At 38.7% G+C, this 27409-nt stretch overlaps 1 protein-coding gene across 1 annotated transcript in view; it reads left to right on the top strand.

Annotated features, from left to right (window-relative positions):
* Positions 1 to 27409, top strand: part of DOCK8 (dedicator of cytokinesis 8) — a 94938-nt gene that overhangs the window by 59400 nt on the left and 8129 nt on the right. Inside the window, exons 27-42 of the mRNA XM_070938629.1 lie at positions 148 to 303; positions 1489 to 1628; positions 2718 to 2887; positions 6757 to 6902; positions 8293 to 8475; positions 8669 to 8795; positions 11678 to 11768; positions 15804 to 15900; positions 16748 to 16882; positions 18275 to 18427; positions 19170 to 19328; positions 20495 to 20595; positions 21526 to 21718; positions 23189 to 23332; positions 24396 to 24527; positions 25591 to 25725. Of these exons, the coding sequence (XP_070794730.1) occupies positions 148 to 303; positions 1489 to 1628; positions 2718 to 2887; positions 6757 to 6902; positions 8293 to 8475; positions 8669 to 8795; positions 11678 to 11768; positions 15804 to 15900; positions 16748 to 16882; positions 18275 to 18427; positions 19170 to 19328; positions 20495 to 20595; positions 21526 to 21718; positions 23189 to 23332; positions 24396 to 24527; positions 25591 to 25725 (2262 nt within the window). The remainder of the gene's footprint in view (positions 1 to 147; positions 304 to 1488; positions 1629 to 2717; positions 2888 to 6756; positions 6903 to 8292; positions 8476 to 8668; positions 8796 to 11677; positions 11769 to 15803; positions 15901 to 16747; positions 16883 to 18274; positions 18428 to 19169; positions 19329 to 20494; positions 20596 to 21525; positions 21719 to 23188; positions 23333 to 24395; positions 24528 to 25590; positions 25726 to 27409) is intronic.

The raw sequence follows: 27409 nt of genomic DNA, 5'->3' as shown, positions 1-27409 counted from the left end.
AAACTTAATGTGATGCAAGTATTAAATGGAACAGTTGAAAATGTTTATTGCTTCTTTATTATTTTTATTGATCTATTTCAAGAGCAAAGTATTTCTTTCTTTATGGAAGTATTCATCATGCTTTTCTTTTCAATTATTCCTTTCTAGTTGTCAAATAAAATGAGTAATATCCCAGTGTTGTTGTCCATGAGGCTGGAGTTCCTACAAATTCTCTGCAGTCATGAACATTACCTCAATTTGAATCTCTTCTTTCTGACTTCAGGATGTGCTCCAACATCTCCCTCTCCTTCTATATCATCCCAGGTAGTTCCCCTATTTTTTAAAAATACAATTTAATAATATTGGAAGTACCTTCGTTAGCAGATGCAGAATATATCAATGATTGGGTCTTCATATTTCTTCACACTGATTATATTTTATGTCATAATGAATCTATCATCCTTTTCCCCCATATATCTGTATAGATGGGAAAGCAGGAGTATGTTTGCTGACATCACCCCTTAATTTTGTCATATTTGGTATGAGTGAATGAATGACTGAATGAATGAATGCAATTGCATATACATAGGCCAGATAATCCATTAAACATGTAGAATGCAGGGATAAATCCATGAACCACAATTGCTTTCTCCTCATATACGTTCAATATACATAGAGAAAGGGCATCTAGGGATATTTGTAAGCACTGGTGTTTTCTAGGAAGGTATCTACTAGGAGGAATTGGAGAATTATATTCTCAGACAGACTAGATTCTGCTTTTTTTTTTTTTTTTTAGGAATGTAATTCTCCAATTCCTCCTACTAGATACCAGGTCAGTCTTCTGCCATATAAGAACGGAAAAGGAATCCTATCAGATCAGTTCTGTCTGTTAAATTGAAAAAAACTTAAATATTCAACTGAAGGTGTTTGTGCACAAACATACTCACAGCCTTATACATTCAGGAATAACCCACAAAGTGGCTGAAGTCAACAGCAGCTTCTGCTTCTTCAGCATGATTTAATATTATCAGTTGAACCTTTTCCAACTAATGTATATTAGTATACATTATATATGATGTATATGATGATCAGTTTCTGCCTTATCTGTGTATATAGAGGTATAAATTCATTCCATTAAATTTCTGAATTTTTTTTTGCTTATATTTATTTTTTATTTTGATTTTATGATACTAAAGTACTTCACGAAGCCAAAGACATGTTTTATTCTTTCTTTAATAAATGATTGTTAATTCAATTTTCATATAAAATGTTTTAGAGATGGAATTAAAGAGATTTTGTTTTGTTATAAAGCAGAAATATTTAAGAAAGAACTTTATGTCAAGTCATTCTATTATTTTTTTAAAATGCAGAGATATTTAAGAAAGAACTTTATGTCAAGTCATTCTATTATTTTTTTAAAATACAGCCAACAATGCTGTGTCATAGTAAATCTATGCTTTGGATTTCAATATAAGCATACCGTTTGCCACTTTTTTTCATTTATTATAGAATTCAAGTTCCTGCTCAAGTTTCCAGGATCAAAAACTTACCAGCATGTTTGAGCTTACAGCAGATTATCGACAGCAGCACTTCCTCACAGGGCTACTTTTCACAGAGTTGGCAGCTACCTTGGATGCAGAAGGGGAAGGGTAGGTCTCATTTCCCCCCCCCAGAGATTTACATGTGTAAGCACCACTCATGAATTATAGGTACGGAATTGGGTTTCAGTCAAGTATTCTTGAAATACTTTAATCACTCAGTTCTTTTTATATAGCTAGATCAGCCAGCTTGATCTATTGGTTAAGGCACCAGGCTAGAAACCAGGAGACTGTGAGTTCTAGTTCCATCTTAGCCATAATGAAAGCCGGCAAAGTGAACTTGGGCCAGTCACTGTCTCTCAGCCCAACCATCTCATACGGTTGTTGTTGTGGGAGAAATAGGAAGAGGAAGGAGTATTCTGTATTAAGAAGCATTTTACTTTAACATATTGTATGAATTCAGCCACTTCTAACATTTGGAGTAATATTAAAGTCCAGTAGTGGCGAACATTTTTAGCACCAAGTGCTAAAACGGGAACATGCGCGCATGCGCGTGCGTGCTGGAAACTGAAAGGGCAGCTCCGCAGCACGCACGCACATGCATGTTAAAAAGCAGAAGCTCAGCTTCCCAGCATACGCATGCGCACTGGCCACCTGGTCTTCTGGTTTCTAAGACGCATGCGCACGTGAAGAACAGCTGGCCGGCATGCGCATTGGGGAGCTGCTCTTCTGGTTTCCGGTGCTCACGCGCGCGTGAAGACCAACTTGCCAGCGTGCATGTGCACGCCAGAACCCAAAAGAGCAACGGGCAACAACTGGCATGCCCAGAGAGATGGCTCTGCATGTCACTTCCGGCATGCATGCCATAGGTTCACCATCACAGTTATAACCTGACCTCAACGTAGCAATAAGGTATAAACAACTGGGTCTAGATTATTTTACGAGGCCAGGATGCTCCCGTATGCATAATGTGACCTGCAAATGTTTTGTTAATTCCCAAACAGTGTGAGAATAGTATTTTTTTTTTATTAAAAAGAAAGCATGTGCAATTTATGGCTTAAATTCTTTTCCTAAAGGGGACAAATTTAACTTGTCTCTCAAAATACTCCCATATTCTTTATGTTTATCCTGTTATTTCTTGTACTATTCTACGATTGACCGATAAAAAGGGGTCTTTGTCTTTTTTTTTTGTCCTGACAGAATAAGCAAGGTGCAGAGGAAAGCTGTCAGTGCTGTCCACAGCTTGATGAGTTCACATGACTTGGATAAATCCTGCTTGAAGCCAGAAATGAAAGTGAAAATTGCTGCACTTTATCTGCCTCTGGTTGGCATAATTCTGGATGCCCTTCCTCAATTACATGATTTTACAGGCAAGAGGAGATGATGATGATGATGATGATGATGATGATGATGATGATGATGATGATGATGATATACTTAATGTCTTCTAGATGGTATATAAAAATGAAAAAGTTGACTGTTTTTCCCTTTTGACCTACCATCTGCTAGATGTGGATTGTTTTGACTTCTGTGGCATTCAGTATGCTCACAAAATAGAGCAGAAATTCAGGAATTTGTCATTACAGTGTAAGGTAATGATTTTTTCCCACAAAATATATTTGCCTAAATACAGGTATTTAGATATGATAGGTAAATATATTTACCTAAGTGATAATGGAAAATGTAAGGATGGAATTTATTAGCTGTCTTTATGCAGTATGCTACCATGAGGTGTGACTTGCAAATCAAGTCATGCCTCACATCAGTGGTGGGTTGCTCCTGGTTCGCACCGGTTTGCAAGAACCGGTAGTAAAACTTTGTAGTCGTTTGAAGAACCGATAATAACATTGGCTGGCCACGCCCCCGAACCGGTCCCCGGCCCAGTCGCCGCTCGCTTACCCTGCCCACCTCTTCAGAGGCTTTTTTTTTTTTTTTACTTTTAAAAGCATTTTTTTCTACAATCTCTTCGGCTGAAAAAATGGTTTTAAAAGTAAAAAAAAAAGCCTCTGATGATCATGCGGCTCAGCTGGGATCATCAGAGGCTTTTAAAAGCATTTTTTTCTGCAACCTCTTAAGGTTGTAGAAAAAATGCTTTTAAAAGTTAAAAAAAAAGTTGGCCACGCCCACCCAGTCACATTATCCCCCAACCAAGCCACACCCACAAAATAACCCACGCCCACAGAACCGGTAGTAAAAAAAATTAGAACCCACTGCTTCCTCACATTCACAAAATACTCCAAGCCACAAACAAGCAAACTTCATGAGGGCATAGCACTTTTCTCTGAAGAAAGCCACAGAGTGTTTCCTTAGGTGCAAAGCTCATGTAGGAGATGAGAAAAGTGACCTCATTCTGCTCATTGCAGGAAAATGGAGGAAAAGAAAAAATTCATTAATTTAAATTAAATTAAATTCTGCATTTAAAACTAAATGTTTATACTCCCAATATTTTGAAATGTTCCTATTACTTAAAATTCCTCTTGCCTCAGCTGAACCATCTCAGCATATTCCCAGCTCCCTGGACAGTTTTTTTTCCTGAGTTATTTAATTCATTCTCTATCCCTTGGAGTCCTGTAGATGGCACTCCATCCCCAACACTTCTTACATTGCTGAGAAGGACTGTCAGAAAGTGGGCTAATTCTTTCCTTAATTAATGAAAATTCTCAGCAGCAGTACCAACCTGGGGGTAGAACTGGAAGAACTGCCATTAGTAAGAAATTTTAAAAGGATTCACAAACTTAATGTAACATGTTCAGTGTTGCTTATATGTAGTTTTGCCCTTATTGGATTTGCTAGATTCCTCAGACAACATAACTGCCTGCAAATAAGCTTAAACATAGTTTAACCTAGCATGTTATGCAGACCTGCTTATCTGGTTAGTTGATCATTACGAAAGCCCAGAAAATTTAGTTTACTAAACCATGGTTCAGTTAACAATGGGTAACAATGTCATGCAAACAGAACCAATATCTTTTCATCGACATTATTGGACTCGTGAATGGGGTGTAGCGGCCAAACAAATGTGGAAAAGCAACTCCACAGAGAATTGTTAATCTATTAAGTGCCGGTAGCAAAGTGAGAGAGATATATTAGGATGACACAGTACTTTGGATCTGATTTTAAAAAAATACTTAGTATGTTCAAATATGCAAATCTAGTACCTGTCTGCCAGTTTCCAATGCAGCTGTGTCTTTTCAAAATCGTTATAAAACTCCCACAGGATCCCACAATTTTTACTCACAGATCATCTTCTAAGGATCTGGTTTTAATAAGATGTGGATAGGGTCCTTCAAAAGGGGGGGGGGGAAATCCTTGTTATCTGTGAGGCAAGAGAATTTCCATTTCTTTCCTAGCCTACTGGCTATGCATCAGACAAAATCATCTGTGTTCAGTTTCCAACTTTCTTCCTGTGTAAATGTGATAAAGATGTGATTCAACTCAGGTACCTATTTTCAAGAACCAGTAATTTTAACACTTTTGCGTGATAATGGTGTTATCACCAACAATTTGCATAAATGCAGCAAATATCTCTCAGCTTTTGTTTTCTCAACTTTTTCTTGTGTAATGTCTTTTTTAGTGTTGTATACTGTTGTCTAAATGGCTTTCTTAATGCCTAGAGGCTTTTGAGAATGCATTTGTTGTGTTTTTTCCCATCTGTTGTTTCGGTGTCGGGCAGGACTAAATGGAGAAATTTATGCCATGGCTGTTCCTGCTCTGAGCTCATATAATGCAGGACAGGAAAAGGGAACACCATAAAATATTGGGAAAAGAGCAAACAGAGGGGGCAGTTTTAATCAATCAGAGAGAAAAGAAAAGCTGAAAAGAAAAACAAGAGAAGGAACAGATAGACAAGACTGAAGGAAGGAAACAAAGGTCACATAATAAGAGAAACTAAAGCTATAGACTTGGTTTTAAAAAACTTGTGAACATTACTAGAGATATATTATCTGTTGTAAAATTTGCCAAGTAAAGAATTCATTAATTCTAGAGTTAAAACAAATCTTTCTTTTTGTTATCTACCTCTGAGAATGAGGTAATTTTACATGGCACAAGCTGTATTTTTAGTATTTTTATACTAAATACAGTAGAACCTCTGGTCACGAACGCTTCTCACCACGACCAAATCAGGTTCCGACCAAAAAATTCACTATTGTTTTTTCATGGCCGATTTCCCCTTCCAAAGCGTCAAATTTCCAAAATTAGATTTGGGTCATGACCAAATCGGGTTGCAACCAAAGTTATGGAATGAATTATGGTCATGACCAGAGATTCTACTGTATTCGCTCTCGTTGTTCAAATACAGAAAACCAGTCTGACAGAATGGTTAAAATGCTATAGTAGAAATTGGGAGACTATGAGTTGAAATCTTCCATTAGGCACGTAAACTGCTTAAGTCACCCTCTTTCAGCCCAGCAAACCTCACAGGGCTATTATGTGGAAAATAGGAAGAGGAAGAATTAGGTAGCTACCTAGAATTGTAAAAATAAAGGCTGGATATAAATCAAATAGTGCATGCATACATAGGACCATAATGTAACGGCACACAAAACTCTTTTAAGCAGAGGGAATATTAATAGACAAAGTCCAGTTCGCCCTAATCAAGGGACAGGACAAATTTCAAAAATCCACAAGAAACACATCATATAAGACACATTGTTTTCAGTGCTGGACTTTTTCACATGGAGAGTAGGTTTTATGCTAGAATTCACAGGCTTCCATCCCACTTCAGCTAATATGGAATAGCCTTGTTATTTCTTAAATTTCTGCACTGCCCATCTCATTTAAGTTTGTTTAGGATGCAGATTATTCAGAAATGTAGAAGTATTTTCAAATATCCCATTATTGATTGGAACTTTAACCTGGCATTTCTGGGCTTTTCAGCCTGGTTATATTTTAATACTCTGTTGCCCTTGCTTCCATGGGGTTAGCACTTGTGTCAGAAAAGCAGAGTAGAGGATTAGAAGGAGCAGGTCTGGGGCTGATTGATTTGGAGTGCTGCAACTCAGATTTGCAGATGCAGAAGTTTTTAGCTACATATTTATACTATGTTTATTATGACCATTGACCAGAATATCAAAATCCACAGCAGTTAGAACAAAATAAATGCATTTCAGTGGTTACTAGATACACTCTTGATACATCTTCCTCTGAGAATAAGCTATCCAAAACGTCTTTGACTGGAGAAATATGGAAAAAGCCATGCTGAAAACCCCTTTCAGAGAACCTGCACTTTCCAATTTAGTTCCAGATGTTCACAATGGGAAAGGCCGTGCTGCATGGCCAGATGAAGAACAAGAATCAGCAAACCAGATTAACCACAATATTGCTCTGGCTATTGCTGGGAATCAGTTTAATTTACGATCTTCTGGCTCCTCTATGTTTACGATGGTAAGGCTTTTTACAGTATTTTACAGGAGTCCCTTCCTGAATAATGTTCCTATGATTTTATCTTGTTATGTTATTAACTATTATTAGCCCTGCTGTCAAAACTTCTCTCATTCTCTGATTTGAACTAGATTGGTAGTTATGTACGTTCTAGGTACACTTTATTTTTTCCAAACGGAAAAACTTCTTTCTCTACCTAAAATGAGGGTGGGCAGCAGAGTGCCTCTAGACGTTTCGAACTACAGCTGCAGTTATCCCTGCCAGTGTGGCTAGGGATTATGGATGTTATGGTTCAAACTATCTTGAAGACTCTATCATCTCTCCTGGATTAAGGGGATCAACTGCACGTGATTAAGCAAATGAATTTAATCCGTTGTGTAAAGCAGCAGTGTAAACTAATCTGGTAGTGGGATGTTTGATTTAGAGCTGCTTTTAGTTGACAAATGACATCAGCCCTATAGAAAACCCATCTGAAAGGGTTCCTTATTGAGTTCTATTTAAGAAGGTGTATCTTCATCTCAGGAGTCTAGGATATTTATCCATATCTTTTTCCTTATCCGTTTATCATAACCTCACATTGGAAAGCTTTCATTTCCTACATGAATCAGAAGTGATTGAGAAGTTCAGTGACGACCATCTGAAGTTTTATTTCAGTCAAATAAAGAGCTGGCTTCTGCTGAGTAAAAAAACTATTGATGGAGGAATCCTTGCTCACCATTTGAAATAAAGATATTCCTTGCTCAGTAATAATACCAATACCAATAGCACTTAGACTTATATGCTGCTTCACAGTGCTTTACAGCCCACTTTAAGCGATTTACAGAGTCAGCATATTGCTCCCAACAATCTGGGTCCTCGTTTTACCCACCTCAGAAGGCTGAGTCAACCTTGAGCTGGTGAGAATCAAACTGCCAAACTGCAGGCAGCAGAAGTAGCCTGCAGTACTGCATTCCAAACCCTGCACTACCACTAAAAATGAGCTAGGTTGTAAAAATATAGGATCAGGGAGGTCCAGGTTCCAGTCAGTTTCAACCATGGAAGTCAAAGGAACAGATTTTGGAGATTATATATTCCAATACACTCTTACTCAGCCTAACTCACAGGATGATTGTTGTAGGGAAAAATTGGAAGGGAAAGTGCTCTGTATTCTGTCTTGAGCTGGAAGAAAGTCAGGATATAAATGTAACTAGTAAAAAATAAAAACTACCATAATAAAAATGGCTCTTGGCTGTTAATTAGAAAAGACATTCTAAGATGACAGTAAGAAGCTCTCACAATTTGAAGATGTGATGTTCCGATGTTTTGTTCCTGCGGTAAAATTTGCTATATTGGAAGTCTTCTGATACATTTTCTTTTTGCTACTTTACCAACTTTTCATGACATCTCTTTCTAGTCCTGCAAATCATACAACACATTAAGTCCTGAGACAACCCGACATCTTTTGATCTGCTTCCTGTGGATCATGAAGAATGCCGATCAGAACCTTATTCAGAAATGGATTGCAGATCTTTCCTCTCTGCAGCTAAACCGGATCTTAGATCTTCTTTTCATCTGCGTCTCAGGCTTTGAATACAAGGTAGAGGAAATCATGTTCAAATCAAAGTGTTACTGCACTGCAAAAGATTATTTCTCAGATGGATGTTTACCGGCATCCTTGGGCAAAATTCCGAGTTGGGCTCTTAAAAGGCTTCAGTAACGTGGTGGTGGTTATTATTATGTCTTGAAGTATGCTTGCCTAAAGATGTAAATTTATTCTTCTATTTGGACAGGGCAAGCAAAGCTCAGACAAAGTCAGCACTCAGGCCCTGAAGAAATCACGAGATGCCAAAGCTCGTCTGGAAGAGGCATTGCTGAGGGGAGAAGGGGCCAGAGGTGAAATGGTGAAGCGGAGCAAGCTCCTTGCTGGTATGTCTTTGCTATTGTTCTTTGACTGTTTTTCTCATTGGAAGTGCAAAGAAATGGTGCCTGCACCTCCCACAGTTTTCAGTAAGTAATAAAAGTCAAGCCTCAAAGCAAAATAGCATTTGCCATTGGTGTTACTTGGCAGAGATGCGAATGAATTTGGGATGTGCTGTTATTGTTGGATATTACTATCAAAATCAAAACCAGGCAGCTGCTATTACCAGATATTCATTTATTTGTTGTTGTTAGTTGCGAAGTGATGTCTGACCCATCGCAACCCCATGGACAACGTTCCTCCAGGCCTTCCTGTCCTCTACCATCCTCTGGAGTCCATTTAAGCTCACGCTTACTGCTTCAGTGACTCCATCCAGCCACCTTATTCTCTGTCGTCCCCTTAGCTTTTATTAGCCTTTATTACTTTATAAATGCAGGTAGTCCATGACTTACGACCACAATTGAGCCCAGAATTTCTGTTGCTTAGTGAGACAGTTGTTAAGCGAGTTTTGCTACATTTTAGGACTTTTCTGGTTAAATGAATCACTGCAGTTGTTAATTTAGTAACATGGTATCTGACTTCCCTTTTGACTTGGCTTGTCAGAAGGTCACAAAAGGTGATCACCTGACCCTGGGATACTGCAACTGTCATAAATATGAGCCAATTGCCAAGCATCTGAATTGTGATCGTGTGATTATGGGGATGCTGCAAGGGTCATGTGTGAAAAACAGTCATAAGTCATTTTTATTGCCGTTGTAACTTCGAACTGCCATTAAATGAATGGTTGTAAGTTGAGGACTACCTGTAATTGAAGGTGGCACTCCTACATAATACACCTGCTTCTTCCTATTTTCCCCACAAAAACAGCAACCCTGTGAGACTGCCCAGCGTCACCCAGTTTATTTTATGTGATCAGGACTGTGTTTACAGTTGGGTGACACAATATGAATCTTGATGCGGTCCTTGCTGAAGTTATTTTTAGTGTGATGCAAGCTACACCCAGTGTGCTTGCTAGCAATCAGGAATCTGAGGTCATGTGGGAGTTATTCCTGACCACTTCTTTCCTCTACCATTGTCCTTCTTTGGAAAGGAGACCCATTTATGGATTTTATCAGATGGCATAAAACTCCAAATGTTATGAAGCACTAAGGCAAACATATAAATCTGCACGCAGCTGAAAGTAATTTTGGATTGAATCCTGAAACAGGATCAGCTCATTGGCAGAAGGGAGTTTAATAAAGAAATTACAGGAGTATCAATGAGCTGAACATGGTGAGTTGGTTCAGTAGAATGGGGTTCTCAAAAATTGTTCTAGTTCAAAATAAAAGGTATTGAGTGGCCTTTCTTCCCTCTTCTTTATTCCTCCTTAAGAATAGTCAGAGATAGAATACAAAGAAGAGTCAACCCTGCGTCAAAACAAAATCTTTACAGAAAACAAGAATTTTGAGCAAAAACTGAAGGGGATGCAAGCCAGACATATGTGAATAGATGAGGGAACTGAGATAAATCGGGTCAATAGTACAGTAGTTTTGTAGATCAAATTCAGTCATGAAAATTTGTCCAACTTCTCATGTTTAAATTGAACACCAAAATATTTTCTCTGCAAGGAATCTGTGGCAGTTTGAAAGCATTCTAGATCACTGATTTCACAGTGGACTAGGTTCAAGTGTTTCACCAATTTATTTTAGCAGTGGTTGCAAGCATACTGAAGCTACAGCCATGGTCATTATTTGCATTATTTGAGGCCTTCCAGTTGCTGAGCCTCATATTTTTCAATGGGAAAGATAGCGTAATGCCTTTTAACTCCCTTCAAAGGAGTTGGTACAATGTGCACATCACATGAAGTTAAGGATGTACATGGTGGAGATGTGATGTGTAAAAAGTCTTTAAAAAGGCATTTTTAAGACTGTTGGACTTCAGCAGTTTAGAGGGAAGCAAATATTTTGCAGACTATTAGCATTCCTAGTTTGTTGGATTTAAAGATGATTGTGGATGGTTTTCAGGCTGCTTTTGAGAAATTGGGAAGGGAGATGGTAACACTGTAGAAGTGCATGAACCCTGGAGGGAAAATGCTGAATTTATTTTGCTAACCTGGGATTTCCTAGGCATTATATTTTTTTTCTAAGATCAAAAAGCACTACTCACCAATCTTAATAAGATATACTATAAATGGTTATAAATACTAGATCAGTTGAATTGATTGATGTTTGTGCCTGTCATCCACCTTCTTTAAATCTACAATTGAACTCGGTCATTATTCAGTTTGTTCTTGACCTTCAGTTGTATAATGTAATGTTTTTAGGAGCCAGATCTGAATGCCTACTTCATACAAAACACATGATGAACTCAAGCTAGCTGCTAGATTGTGAGCTGTTTTCATTGTCAAAAAGAGGCTGCAGGTTGTTTTCATCTGGTAGCTTGCAGGTCCGATCTGGCAGAAATAATATTCAGTCATAGCTCCTCACAAAGGATTTTTTGAGGGTTATGTGTGTCTATTACAATCTTTCTACTTGTTTGAAGAAAAGCAGCAGCAGAGATTGTTTCCACATATTTTTTTTATTAAGAGGATAGACCAGGAATAACTCTTGCACCTCACTAACAGCTGGATTCTGAATGTCGTTCCTTTATTCACATCTGGTCTTTTGTTTGCTTTATAATTGTCTTGATTCTGTGACCAGTGCTTTGTATGTCTAGGGAACACGTTGTTCCCATCTGTCACATTTGAATAATTTCATATCAAATCTACTCATTGCCTCTGCGGGCAAAAAGATACATTTCTCCTGGCTGCAATCATGGTGGATGTAGCCTCTTGCAAAAGCTCCTATCGCCTGAGAAATGTTGATATTAAAGTTTCGGTGTGATTTGTGAATGTTGCCCTTTGCAGGGAATGATAGATTCCCAGGGTCGAATGAGAACTTACGATGGAGAAAAGAGCAGACACAGTGGCGGCAAGCAAACGAAACACAAGATAAGTGAGTAATTTAATGAATGTATATCACCTTTACCAGAACTGCTTCTTTCAAGGGCCATCTAGGTTCACTCCCTGTACCAAGGCAGGAAATTCTATCTTCAAAGCATCCTGAACAGATACATGTGTAGCTTTCTGTAAAACTCCATGGAGAGAATTCTCTGAAATCCCTTTGTTCTCTTGTCACCAGCAGCAAAAGTTCTCAGTATTTAAGGAGGGTAGTTTTAAACACACCAGAATCCCTTTGGGTGATACGCTAAATAAAATGGGAATTACTAGACTCCTGTTCAAACAAATACACAAATGTTTGTTTGTTTCTCTTGGAGTTTGCAAGAGCCAAGAACAAATAGACACTGCCAAGAAAACATGGCAGTGTCTCTCTCCATTTTCAGTTTCATGTGGATTTGGAGCTGCCAACAAAAGACAAGCTATATTTTATGGAGTTTTTCCCCCAGGCTCTTACAGCTGAGGAAAAGGAAGGCATTTCTCCTGCCCAGCTTGGAATCTTTAGTTTAAAACAATAAACCAAGTAAAACAGTCATTTAAGCCATATTCTTTTTTTAATTTTAACAATGAGAACCTGCAGAATGCGGTGTGAAACATCTGTCCTAATAAGGTCTATCTTAAAACAGGTGCCAAAATTTATAAAAGGAATAGAAGTCAAAATTTATTTGACTTCCGATTTATTTGAATCATCTTAGTGTATATAGCAAGTTATGAAACTCAGTGGTTCATTGCACAGATAAAATAATTTAAACCATTCCTTGGAACTATAATATTAGTGACTTGGTGTTTTGGTAAAAATCATTTTGAGAAGATCTGGGCTGGGTTTTCATTTTATGTAGCAACTGTACTTGCCAGGCCTATGCATTTGTAGCAATAGACATCATAGCTAAAGAGAAACTCTCATTCATGTGCAATCACAGTTAATTTCTATGTGATTGCTATACATTTATTTTATTTATCTATTTATTACATTTTTATGCCACCCATCTCCCCTACAAGATGATTCTGAGTGGGAAATACATCTTAAAAGGGGACATTTAAAAAAAAAAATCCCTAAACAAAAATTGTAAGATAAAACTTGAATTTGTATAGGTATTCAGTGACAAGCACAAAGGTAGAATTATATTTGAATTATAATTCTCAGTGTGGCAAGTGCCACTTTCAGATGATAGTTAAAAATGGTAAGTTTTTTTAGGTGTGAGATATTTGAGGCAGAACAGTGAAAGACAGATTAGTGGCACTCTGGCCATTTTGACTTTTTTTTTTGTTTCAATCTCCTATTAAAAAAGATATAGCTGAAAATGAAAGAGAAGGATAAAATAAAGTTATTTGGTTGGCACTATTCAGATGTGGCATCAAAGCAGGGGTGAAATGCTCCCGATTCGGACTGGATCGCCCGATCCTGTAGCAATGGCAGTGGGTGGTTCGGAGAACCGGTAGCAAAAATCCCTGCGCCCCCCCACAATGCCCAGCTGAGCCGAACGATCATCAGAGGCTTTTTTTTTTTTAACTTTTAAAAGCATTTTTTCTACAACCTCTTCTGCCGAAAAAATGCTTTTAAAAGTAAAAAAAAAAAAAAAAGCCTCGCGGAGCTCAGCTGGGATCGTCAGGTTTTTCAAAGCATTTTTTTCTGCAACCTCTTCGGCCGAAGAGGTGATAAAAAAAATACTTTGAAAAGCCTCTGATGATCCCAGCTGAGTTGCCTGATCAGCAGAGGCTTTTCAAAGCATTTTTTTGCAACCTCTTCGGCCGAAGAGGTTGTAGAAAAAATGCTTTGAAAAGTAAAAAAAAAAAAAAGTTGGCCATGCCCACCCAGTCACATCACCCCCCCACCAAGCCACGCCCACAGAACCAGTAGTAACAAATTTTACATTTCACCCCTGCATCAAAGCATAGCTTATTTTGATTTCCAAATAGCAGTTTAAATTTCTAAGCTGATATGCGAACAATGACTTAGAGCCAGGTTGGCGAACTTATGGCACGTGTGCCGGAAGTGGCACGCAGAGCCATTTCACCTGGCATGTGAGGCATCGCCCATTCCTCTTCTGGGTTTCTGGCACACGCATATGCATCGGCCAGCTAGTCTTCTGGTCACTGGTGCACATGCGCATGCGACGATCAGCTGACCTTCACGTGTGCCACAGTGCCAGAAACCGAAAGATCAGCCAGCCAGCTGATTGTCACGCATGCATGCGTGCCAGTAAACAGAAGACTAGTGGCAGGTGCACATGCGTGCTCCAGGACATCCACCCCCTTGCCAACCAGGAGCACTCCCCCAGTCGCTCCCCTGCACCCGCTCGCCTGCCTGCCTACCTTGTCATCGACACCACGAGGAAAGGCCCTGAAGCTGCACTGCCTGGGATCCACATGGGCTGCCACAGGGAGGAAGGGAAGCCCTGGCCAGCCAGTCCTTGCCGCCGCCATCCCCTCGCCCCTGGCAATGGGGGTTCCCTCACTGCCGCTTCCCCGAGAGCAGGAATAGTGACCTGGGACTTCCCACCCTCCCCGCCGGAGGTTTAGGGCCAGTCAGGCAGGGAGATAGGGAAACCCTGGCCTAGCCAGCAGCTCTGCTCCTTTTCCTCTTCTGGGTTCCGGCGTGCCCCCTCACCCCTCGCAGCCAGGAGAAGGAGAAGCAAGCTTCCCCCATGAGGATCGGAGGAGAGTGCGATAAACGGTAAGAGGCCGGCCGGCTGGGAAACGGTCATGCTCCCTTGGAAGAAGTGGCTGGAGAGGGTTGCATCAACTTTTGCCATGCTGGATGCTGCCCGGAGCTCAAGGGTGGCAGGAGGAGGAGCAGCAGCGTTGGCAGACTGTTCATGCCGGCAAAGTTTGGTGCAGGAGCCTTTCCAGGCCCAAAACAGGGCATGGGGGGCATATGTGCAGGTGGTCATGTCAGTATCTTAACTGGGCCACTTCGGCTTCCAAATGTGCAGACACTGCCGCCCTTCCTGGGCTCCTCCCGCTGGGAGCCGCTGGACGAGCAGGTGTGGCTGGCGGGGCTTTGGCGGACCAGCAGCCGATGAGGGTGGGGGGATGGACTGCCTGTGCAGGTGACCACATGACCCCGAGGCATAGCAGTTGCCTGCTCCTCCCTCTCTGCCTCCCACCCACCCTCAGCCCTGCACCGAAGTTTGGGAAGCATTGGGGAAAATTTGTGCACTGTGCTCGGGGCATGAAAGCAAGCCACCGCTGTCGCCAGCATCATGGCGAGCAGGCCAGCTGGGTCAGAGGAGGCTGCCTGACTAGCTCCCTGCTCCTCCGGCAGCTCGCTTCTTCCCCAGAGAAGGGATGGCGGCGTACAGCAGAAGTGCTCTTGGCCCCAACAGGGAAGCTCCGAACGTGCGGCGGCTTGCTTGGGCTCCTACCAGCCAGCTCAGGTGCACAGGGTAGCATTTGCTGGTTGGGTGGCTGGCTGCCCCGCCTGCTGCTCCTTCCCCTGTGTTGGCTCGGCTGGCGGCGCATCAGCAGGTGTGACGGGGGTCAGGCGACGGGCCCAACCCCAGGCAACGCAGTGGTGGGGGTTGGGTGGGGGTTCCACGCCGAGCCAGGGAACGGCGGCTGAAAGGAGCCCAGGCAAGCCGCACGTTCAGAGCTTCCCTGGCAGCGCACTTGGCCCCGCCATCTTGGCAGCGCCATGCGCTGTCTAGGGAACGGCTATCTCGCCATCGAATGGGCCGGTACCTAGTTGTCCTCCGTTAAGAACACTGGCCCTCTTGGAAAAAAGGGGGGGCATGTTTGGGGATGCGCATGCGCAGTGCGGGGCGCATGCGCAGGGGAGCATGGGGGTGTGTCCTGTGCACATGCGCAAATGGGGACGCACATTGCATTATGGGTGCTGGCACACAGGAGCGCAAGAGCGCTCTCGCGCTAAGACTTTTGGCATGAAATGCCAAAAAGGTTCGCCATCACTGACTTAGAGGGTCAGTCTTGTAAAACTTAAAACTGTGATTTTCATCGATGTTACCTCTCTAATGTAAGATATTATTGTATTCCTTGGTTTGTGAATATTTAATAATATTTGTTGCTCTTACAGAACAAAAACTGAAATTGATCAAGAATCTCTGATTAGTGGAAACCTGGCTACAGAAGCTAATCTGATCATCTTAGATATGCAAGAGAATATCATCCAGGTGGGAAATTTAAAAAAGGCTGACAGCCAATACAATAATGAAGAAGAATTCAGTTAGTCTTTTTGTCATTGGATTGCACAACAACATTTTAAACTCATTTTACAGAAATAGCTTCAATAACCAATGTTATTCTACAAATGCTAGGGAACAAAGCTAAATTGTTTTACAGTTCCCACTCATTGTGGTGTAGAGAATGAGTTTCTAATATTTTGAGATGATGTGATAATCCTTCAAGCACAGTAGAATAAATCTAATTTAGTGCCCTTCTGTAACAGGCTGGGTTTTTATTTTATTATTGAAATGTAGGTGGCATTTGTCCAATAAGACTCTGTGCATGCACAAATTGCTTAAAACAACCTACTCTTAAACTTTTGTTCTGGTTTTGTGAGGAGCCCAGCAATATATATTATAATTATTAGAAACTTCACAAAACGACTGGCATTGCTGTAGTGAATTGTCTTAATTAAAAACGTAGAAATTTAAATTGTTTATAGAATCTCATATTTTGTTCTCAGCAGCATAAATAGCATCAAAGAGAAAAGAGGATGAGAACATATTGAGGCATAAACTTTGTTTACTAGATGTCTTACATACTTTTTTCCATTTAAAATTATTTTCACTGTCCCTCATCTTAAAAGATTTCAGGCGAGATCATAGCATGAAACAAATTCAGAAATAAAAAACGTCAAAACTGAAAAAAATGTGTCATTAACAGTTCTGCATTATTCCTAAATGAATAAACGTAACCCCAAAGCATGTAGGATTGCAAATCATGCCACAATAAACAAGATTGGACCAATATTGTATGCCATAAAGCCCCTAAGAAGTCTCCCTTTCCTTTCAACAGGCAACATTAGCTATGGATTGCAAGATGAACATCTTTGGAGGTGTGTTGAAGGTCCTCATAAATTCTCTGAGCTATGATCAGAGCACAACCTATTTGACCCATTGCTTTGCAACCCTCCGAGGATTAATTGTCAAGGTAAGCATTGGCTTTATTTTGTCTTCACATTCTTCTCACTCTGTTTGGAACTTCAGCTCCATTCCCACATAATGTTACATTGTAGTTGGAATGAAAGGGCCCTCAACTTGGCTTTTTGCAGAGAATAGGTCACACACATCATGAACAATTAAGTGGAATTGATGAGTTCCAATTTCCAAGGTATGGAAAAAACATCAAGTAGAAAAAAATATATTTGTTTTATAGCAAGAGCAAGAGCACTTAGACTTACATACCGCTTCATAGTGCTTTTACAGCCCTCTCTAAGTGGTTTACAGAGTCAGCATTATGTATACACCAAGTTCGTTAGTCAGGGGTGCCTACATGTTATCTCCAGAACTAAAAACAGCATGTCTCAATATATTAGCAACTGAAGAACAGGAAGCAATAGAAGGACTGTGTTTCTCCTGCTCTATACTTAGCCATTAAGGATAACAGAATGTCAGACTAGATTGGTATCTGCTGAATCATGGAATTATAAAAATGAAAGCAACCAGAAAGATTATGTAACACAGCCCTCTGTAATGCGCAGGATAACCAGTTAAACTGCCCATAAGAGAGGTCTTCTATACGCTTCATTGAAACTTCCATAGGCAGACTGCTCATTATTCTATAGATCTTATTGTATCTTACTGTATTTATATTTGTCTTATGACATACCATATAAAATAGCTTGCAATAGCCTTATTATAAAAGAGCTTAATGAGTCTTTATCAAATGTAATTTTTAAATCGTTTTCCAAATTTTAATAACTTCCTGAAGGCATCAGAACTACAGGTGACTATGGCCACAACTGAGACCAACATTTCTGTTGCTGTACAAAATATTTGTTATGTGAGGTTTGCTCAGATTTTGTGACCTTTCTTGCCACAGTTGTTAAGTGAATCACTGCAGTTAAGTTAGTAAAATGGTTGTTAAATGAATCTGGCTTTCCCATTGACTTTGCATGTCAGAAGGTCACAAAAGGTGATCACATGAGCCCAAGTCACTGCAACTGTCATAAATATGAGCCAGTTGCCAAGAGTCCAAATTTTGATTGTGTGTCCATGGGGATGCTGCAATGATCGTAAGTAGGAAAAATGGTCATGTCACTTTTTTCAGTGCCGTTTGAATGGTCACTAAATGAACCATTGTAAATCAAGGACTACCTGTATAATGGAAATCTGTCTTCCTTATAAAATATTTTGATTGGGTATTTTATTTTTACTATTGTTATAAATCCTTTCATGGTGACCTCCGCTCCCCTGTGGCCTACAGTCATAAAAGTGGAGGATTTTAAAGGAGATGCAACGATTCTTTCTATAATCACCTGTCATTAATTGGTCCAACTGAAGAGCCCAATGCTGTTTGGTTTGACAGTCTTTTCTCCTGCAGTTTGGCGAGTGGCTCTTTGAAGAAGAAGTAGAGCAATGTGCTGATCTGTGCCAGAAAGTCCTGCAGCACTGCAGTAGCAGTATTGACACTACTCGCGTTCAAGCTTGCGCCACCCTTTACTTCTTGATGAGATACAGCTTCAGCTCCAGCAGTGTAAGAGTAGAGATGATGTTCTTTCTTCTAGTCATGGCCTGAATCACAGTTTGTGTTTCCACTTTCCTTATGTTTTATAGGATAATTAACATCTATTTTTCCTTCTTCAGTTCTTTTTATCTGGTCCATGCACCAGATGTTATTATTCGCTATTTGCAAAGGGATTCACTTTCAGTTGGAAAAGGCCTGTCTGTATTCCATGCATTGCTTTGGGGGATTTGGGAAAATTGGTAGTGGGTAGGATGAAGATCATATTTTTAATAATTATTTTTACACCGATCAGTGTTGTAACTATGAAATTCAGAATTTAGAATGATGGTGTATTTAAAATAATCTTGTAAACTATCAAGGATTACTTAATTTCAAATGTACAACTAGAATAGAAAGAAATAACAGCATAAGTTGGATTTTTGAATATCATACATTTCAATATTTAATTGTATCTCAACCTCATTATTTCAACTTGAACTTAGAATAATTTAAGGAAATGCCATTATGCAAAATAAACAAAGCATAACTTCCATAAAGTTTGATTCTGTTGTTGTGTTCAATAGGACTGTCTCAGAAATAAGGATTCTGTCTCATTCACTCAAGAGGAAATTCTAAGAAATTCTATGTATAGGAACTAGAAAGTTGTGAATGTTTTAAATCTCATGCATAGGAACTTTCTACTAATGAAAAAATCTGTGCACCTGGTTTGCATAATCAATAATTTGGGGGGTTTTTTTCTCTTTTATAAAAGAACTTTGCAAGAGTGAAAATGCAAGTGACAATGTCCCTGGCATCTCTGGTTGGTAAGACTTCAGAATTTAATGAAGAATATCTCAGAAGGTCATTACGGACCATTTTGGCATATGCAGAGGAAGATTTAGAAATGCAATCAACTTTGCTCCCAGGACAGGTAAGGTATTTTGTGACCTTTAATTCTTTTGCATTAATTTACGTCTTCCATATTTAGGTAAATTTATTGGGCAAAACCCGTATTGCTTACTCATAGGTAAAAACAGCAGCAAAGGCACTTACTTCAGCAATCAAAGCTATATCTAATCTCGCCAATAATTTTTAGAAAAGCTTCAGGGAAAATACTGTGGGATTATTTATTGCTAGTTCCTAGAGTGCTCTTTTTTCTTGTTGTTGCTTAAAGCAAGGAAGAAGCATCTAACCTCTACAAAAACTCTACAAAACTGTGCTTTGCAAATTACCCTAGAGCAGGGGTGTCCAACCTCTTTAAGACTTGTGGACTTCACCTCCCAGAATTCTTCCATGGCTGGCTGGGAAATTTTGGGAGTTGAAATCCAGATGTCTTAGAATTGTTAAATCTGGGAAACCCTTGCCCTAGAGGGAGGATGAAGTAATTGGTAATAAAAAATGGTGGCAAAAGAGGAAACCATAAGTATTTAGTTAAGGAACGGTTGGCATGAAGGTCCAAAAAATAGTGCCATTGATGCCTGACATGAATGACATTTAAAAGAGCCAGAGGAATAAAACAGTAATATATCAACTTAATAAATATGTCTTTTGTCCCTGTCTCCTTTCATTCTTGGCTTATGTGAGCCAGCAAACAAAACCGAAAAGCCTTAATGTTTTAGAAACAGGCTATCATGTAATAATCTTGACTCCCCCACCCCCAATCTATCAGTACTATTTTAGCAGGTTGGAGGAAGTAGGAAACTGTTGCTAATGGAAATATTCTTGATCTGATTCCCAGTTTGTCAAAAAGCAAGAATACAAAAGCTGAGTCCTCAGGCAAAGGATGAATTCCTATCCTGATTGGTTATGATGATATATTCTAATTCAAATAAGATTACTTTGATCTGGAAGTGAAACACTGCTAATTGTGCTCACTTTGCAGTGCCTCGAGGAACATTGCTACATGATATAATAAGAAAGAAATGTAATATTTTAGAAGTTATATTATATGATTCCAATTGTATTGGGTGGTGTTGAAAAACTGAAGCTCCGTTTTCAATATTCTTCATGGGGGGAGGGGGGGTTCCATTTCCTTATTAGTGATTGTTTTTTGGAATCTGTGGGGGGAAAACTGAAAATTTGTTTAAATTTATTTAGGTGGAAGAATTGTTGCACAATCTGAATTGCATATTATCAGACACAGTAAAAATGCGACAGTTTCAAGAAGACCCAGAGATGCTTATGGATCTTATGTACAGGTTGAAAACTCTAGCATTTTTCTAACATTCAGATCACTTACAGTTTAGATTCTAGTTTAGAGACTTTTGATGTCTTGTACTGAATATCTATTTTTCTGAAGGGGTTATTGCATCCTCCTTGGAGAAGAGGGTTCTTTATTATTAAGTTTTTAATCTAGGATTTTATTAAGTTTTTAAATTCTTTTTACCGGTATATATATTCGACAAAAATAAATTGATTCTATAGCATAGTTTCTCATAAAAATTATAATTGACCTACCTGGGGTACTAATGACCCAGATTTGAATTCCCCTCCCCCACATTCATGTGACTACACTTCAGGTGCTCAACAACCAGGCTTCATTTACAGTAATTTGCAGCATCCCATGGTCACATGACCAGGTTTTAGAATGATTTTGTTAAAAGCTGGACTTTACTTCCATTTCTCAGCAAAAGCAACCCATAGCACAACATGGGTGTGCTTAACAACCCTGGCATTTACTTAATGATCACCACAATAAAAGGTTGTAAAATCAGGGTGACTCAATTTACAATCCTCACAAGTTATGACGGTGATGGGCAGGTTCACTTATGATCCTAATTTGAGGATTATCTGATAATTTGAGGATTATTCTTTTTTAGCAACATGGTAAAAAGCTCATTAAAATTACCTTTGGAATTTAGCCTATTGATAAATGTGTCATTAAAAAAACTCTATATTAGAACATTAGAAATGTGTTACCGAACCTAAGGAAAGAGATGTTTATGATGCAGTTCTGGGATAATGTTAGTAGTAAAAGAGATTGATTGAGAAATTCTATGGAATATTATTTTCTAGTTACTTTCCATTTTCAAGCCAGATGCTATGCTTCAAGATCTAATAACATGATATTGTTCATCATTCAATCAAAAGCCAAACAAAACATTCTTTTTATCACGTTATTTTCTTAGAATTGCCAAAGGGTATCAGACTTCACCTGATTTAAGGCTTACCTGGCTTCAGAACATGGCAGAGAAGCACACCAAGAAGAAATGCTACACAGAGGCTGCCATGTGCCTCATTCATGCTGCTGCACTTGTGGCAGAATATTTGAGCATGTTAGAGGACCATAGCTATCTGCCAGTTGGAAGTGTCACTTTCCAGGTAGGAGCAAATTACTCCATTTCATGAAAGTCTTTTTCTGGGTAACCAAGGTAATGTCCTGGGTTAAGCTAGATTGATCCCACAAATGCTAAGTACATTCACTGAAGCTTAGCAAGGGTGACAGGAAAAAAACCAGTAGTCAAAGCAGATTGCAGAAATAAAGCAGGGAGAACCAGAGCCTACTTCTCATTATTGGTACTGCATGAATCTTTCTAGGCAGATAAGAAGCTTGTAAGATTTAAATCTTTTCTATGTATGCAACATATCTGCACACTGAAAACTACAAATTCAGTATAATTAGTTTAGAAATCCAAAAGCTTATTGTTCCATCCTAGTACGTAGCTCTATGCCACACCAAAATAGGCAAAGTATCAATTTAAAAGTTACCTAATTTAGAGTAGGGAGCCAGTTTGCTGTAATGGTTAAGGCATCGGGCTAGAAATCAGGAGGCCATAAATTTTAGTCCTGCCTTGGATTAGAAGCCAGTTGGGTGACATTGGACCAGTCACTTCCTCCTGGCGCTAGGAAGGAGGCAAACATTTCTGAAAAACCTTGCCAAGAAAACTGAAAGGATTTGTTCAGGCAGTCTCTGAGAACTGGACACGACTGAACAGAAAAAAAAAAGTTAGAGTGAGTCCTAACTTATTCACTCTGTTAAGAGTGAATCTTAACAAAGCAGAATGCAAATCAGGAGAAGCATGCTACCAAAGCAGTGGACTTGTGAAGAGAAAGCACTACACAGATATTTGTAAAAAAGATTACTCTATTTACCCTATCTTCTTCTTATTTATTATAGGGATATAGAGCTCTGGGCAGAGATATGGTCCCTTGTCCAAATCTGAAGTTATTGAGAATATAAATGTGCACATCCAAGGCCCACATGTTCCAAGTTTGACAAACCTAAACTCTCTTGTGTTCATTGCTTTCCATTCTTACCTTAAGTTCAGTCTTCTTTCTAGTGTGTTGTAGTGTTCCTTATGCAGTGATACATGTTCTTCAGTTTCGAAAGCCACCCTGAATACTTTAAAACTGGCACATGGCAATCTTATTAAACATGTTTTTCTATGTATATGTTTTCAAATGAAATTCTGAAACTATAGCATGTTATATAGCAGATGAATTAATAAGCAAATCATTATAGATAGGATATTTAACTGCAAAAATTCCTCTCCTTAATACAAAGTTCAGTTAAAATCAATGATTTATTTCGGAAATAAGACTGTTGGTGGGCAAACTATGTTTTCCAATACAAACTGAAAATGAGCATCCAGATATATTATTGCTTGAGTTATGAGAGATGAAGAAAAAAATTGAATATTTGTCAGTAAATTTTGGGTTTTTTTTCTTTTTCTTTTTGCCAGATTATATTTTAATAATATAAAACAAAAAGTAAAAGGAATAAAGAAAGATTTCCAATAGAATACAATATCTAGAGTTGTCCGTTCTCTAACTTCTTGTTCTCCTTTTCAGAATATTTCCTCCAATGTCCTAGAAGAGTCTGCTATTTCAGATCATATTTTGTCTCCAGATGAAGATGGAGTTTGCTCGGGAAGATATTTCTCAGAGCACGGGTTGGTGGGACTGCTGGAAAATGCTGCTGAGTTTTTTAACACTGTGAGAAGCAGTACACCCTCTTTTATTTATTTTAGTTATTTATATATGTCTTTAATTGGATTTACAGGCTGCTGCAACTCTAGGCGGCTTACATCTCTAAAAGTAGGATCAATAAAATGAAAGTAAAAGTCATGCACATCCAGAACATCCAATGTATCAAAAGAAAACTAACTGAGGTTTGACAGCCATCTTAACGCCAGGCCTGAGAGCCAATCCAGCTTTTCAAAGACTTGTAGAACAGTTGTGGAGAGGGAGCCGTATGCATTTCCAGGGGGATGCTATTTTAGAACAATGATACTGCAACAAAGAAATACTTCCTAATAAATGGCATTGTTTAATTTAAAATATATATGTTCTGCTTATTTGCATTGCTTGATTAAAAACATAAATGGCTTAAAACCTAAAGTGGGTGGATACATGAGGGAGCTGTTGCATTCATGGTATATAAAAAGGCTTTGATTGGCTTCTTTGTTTAAAGAAGTGAACATGAAGCTCTGTAAATTTTAAGTATATTTCTTTCTTTGTTTAGTCCAGGGGTGTCCAACCTTGGCAACTTTAAGACTTGTGGACTTTGACTGTCAGTATTCCTCAGCCAGCATGGCTGGCTGGGAAATTCTGGGAATTGAAATCCACAAGTCTTAAAATTACCAAGGTTGGACACCCCTGGTTCAGTCACTTGGGAGCACAATTTCATTTCAATACCACTTTGTAGTAAAGTAATATAGTCACCATTCATATTCCACGGTGTATCCTTTTAGATCAAACTGTAGCAAATCCAATATCAATTTTGTCTGAATTGAGAACAGCCTTAATGAGACTTTACACATTAGCAGTGATCTGATTTATATAGTGCATTAAGCAGAGGTGCACTTTGCTTGGTTTTGTTTGGCATGGTGTAAAAACGCAAGGTTTGTGAGCATGTGAGCCTTGTCACTGTGGCTTCACTGGGGAAAATAATGTACAACAGAGCAAACATTTCTTAGTCAGGCATGATGCTCTAAATGTGGTAATTTTCTGATGGATGACTGAAAGTCTTTAAAAAAATGTTTCTTCTTTCCACAAGGGAGGATTGTATGAAATTGTCAATGAGGTCTACAAGATTGTCATCCCCATTTTGGAAACAAATCGAGACTTTAGGAAGCTTTCTTCTGTTCACAGTAAACTCCAAAAGGCTTTTGAGAGCATAATAAATAAGGTACTTTTTCTGTTGTTGGGCTACAGTATTTGTATATTGATTAGGAAGATAAGGATATTTGCAATACAGGTAGTTCTTGACTTACAATCATTCATTTAGTGACCATTCAAAGTTCCAACGGCACTAAAAAGAGTGACTGTTTTTCACACTTATGACCGTAGCAACATCCCAATGGTCATGTGATCAAAATTTGGATGCTTGCCATCTGGCTCATATTTATGATGGTTGCAGTGTCCCAGGGCCATGTGATCACCTTTTGTGACTTTCTGATAAGCAAAGTCAATGGGGAAGCCGGATTCATTTAAAAACTGTGTTACTCTCTTAACAACTACAGTGATTCACTTAACAATTGTGGCAAGCAAGGTCATAAAAAGGGGCAAAAGTCACTTAACAACTGTCTCATTTAGCAACAGAATATTTAGTTTCAGTTGTGGCCATAAATTGAGGATTACCTGTACAACCCTTTTTCCCCCTGCTTAAAATTTCACTTTAATGAGGATGTGCTATTCAATAAATACCTGTCTGCTATGCTATTTCTATTAGCATAGGATTCCACTCCAATGTTTTTCCCCAAGTAGCTAAAAAGCTTTGTAAGGTTATAAGTGCTCTGTAAATATTTACATTCAACTAAGAGACATACCTTTTTTTTTTTCAAACTAGGTAATTCTTTATGTAAATTGCTCCAAATTTTTGGTTGATTGATTGAGATAAAGACAGACACATTTTTGATCAGGTAATAAAACAAGTAGCTAACGTTGATAGTGTTGTGATTGGGAGCAGAATAGCCAAATTCATCTTCAATAAAATTCTAGGAAATGATTTTCACACAGAAAGCTCTCCATATTTGCAACTTTAAAAGTTGTGGACTTTACCTCTCAGAATTCCTCAGCTAGCTATGGGAAATTCTGGGAGTCGAAGCTACAAGTCTTAAAATTGCCAAGTTTGGAGACCCCTGATTTAGTCAGTTCTTCTAGGATACATGTAAAAGTAAAATACAACTGCTCTTTGGAAAACTGCTGCAAAAAGACAGGTTTATTTCTGTGATTTTGTAATCATCAATCAGGGTCAAAAGAGAATGTTTGGGACCTATTTCCGTGTTGGTTTTTATGGAGCCATCTTTGGAGATCTGGATGAACAGGAATTTGTTTATAAAGAGCCTGCCATAACCAAACTTCCTGAGATATCTCACCGATTGGAGGTAGGTAGTTATACCTGTAATAAAAAAAATGTAGCAAAAGAGTATTCAGAAAGATACAGTTTTATAAACTGAATGGAAATATGGTAAAGGAATAATTTTGTTTATAGTCTCCTAAACTAATCTTACCCAATGTCATGCCCCCCCAATTGTAATGGGACAGCAGCCCCTACAAAGCCTTCTGGTATTCTGGGATTTATAATCCACGCAGATCTGGAGATTTTATTTCACTAAGTATTATTTTGAACCCAGGAGTTTAGCTCAACTTAAACATTAAAAGATCTTTATAAATTGGAAAGCGTTTAGTCTTACAGTTTCCATTGCTTTCTAGTTACCTCTAGTTACCATTTGTCATTTAAATAAGGAGTGGTCATATAAATAAGGGGAACTATAGCAGTAGAAAAGCTCAGGATGCAATGAAAAAAAAATGGGGACATCAAAGAGAGGATACAGTGGGATTTTTTTTTAATATGAAAAATTTCCCTGTAAAATTAGTGAGCTTTTCAAGGGAAACTAGATACATTAACTTTTTATATCAGATGAATTAGTCCTCACTCCTTTACCCCTTTACTCCTTTACCTCATGAGAATAAAGAGCCTTGATAGTACAGGGGTTTAGTGCACCCTGTTATTAACACAGCTGCCTGCAATTTCTGCTGGTTCGAATCTCTCCAAGGCTCAAGGTTGACTCAGCCTTCCATCCTTTCTAAGGTAGGTGAAATGAGGACCCAGTTTGTGGGGGCAATAAGCTGACTTTGTATAAAATATACAAAAGAATGAAGGCTATTGCTTAACGCATTGTAAGCCGCCCTGAGTCTCCGGAGAAGGGCGGCATATAAATCAAATTAAAAAAAAAAAAAGGAACAATTTCTACTGAAACAAAACCAATAAAACCTCATGGATTTTGTTCAGGGATTCAGGATTTGAAATGAAAGTTAAGAACTTATAATTAGTGAATGGCAGAAATGTGTGTTTGAATAGTAAGAATGAGGAAACCAAACATTGCAGTGCTCTAGCATTTAGGATTTACAAATTAGTTTGACAGAGTCATTGTCCTCCCAAATTGTTCTTTTGGTTGTGCCTGCTTGATTGTGATTCTGCAGAGGAATTCTGACCTTTTCAGGGATTTGTAGCAGAAGAATGAGAGGACGCTTGAGTGATAGGAGGTGAGAAAAATGGTGTACTAAGAGCCCCAGTGACTGACAAGTAGATGGAGATGGATAGTATGAAAAGAGAAAGTGGGTGATTTAAATCACTGCTAAGAAAAGAGTTCAATTTGTTAGGAAGTCCCTGGAAACGTATACTTGGACAATATGCAGCAATGGCAAAATTAACAGCCTAATTTCACAACAGAAATTTAGCCAAATTCAAAGAATGGTTTCCCTACCTCTCTATATCAGACAGCAAGGCAAAAATAAACACACTGTGGTTTTTAATGGGTCCTAAAGGTTTATAATTACCACAAATGAGTCAAGGTATAAAGAGAAGTCAAAAACCACCTACATTTAGGAGTTTTATTTTTCCCTTTCTTTTTCTTTTTTCTTTTCATTTTGTTTTTGTTTTTCTCTTTTCTAATATGCTTAAACAAGTAACACAATGGAGATTTTAGTATTATTAAGCTTAAGATAGAAACATATAACACAATAATATACTTTGCTACACTTAGCTTTGTATATACAATTTTAGCA

This window comes from Pituophis catenifer, unplaced genomic scaffold (assembly GCF_029215685.1).
Source record: "Pituophis catenifer annectens isolate HBS135680 unplaced genomic scaffold, rPitCat1.0.hap2 SCAF_2, whole genome shotgun sequence".
Lineage (NCBI taxonomy): Eukaryota > Metazoa > Chordata > Lepidosauria > Squamata > Colubridae > Pituophis > Pituophis catenifer.
This window is presented reverse-complemented; position numbering and strand designations above follow the sequence as displayed.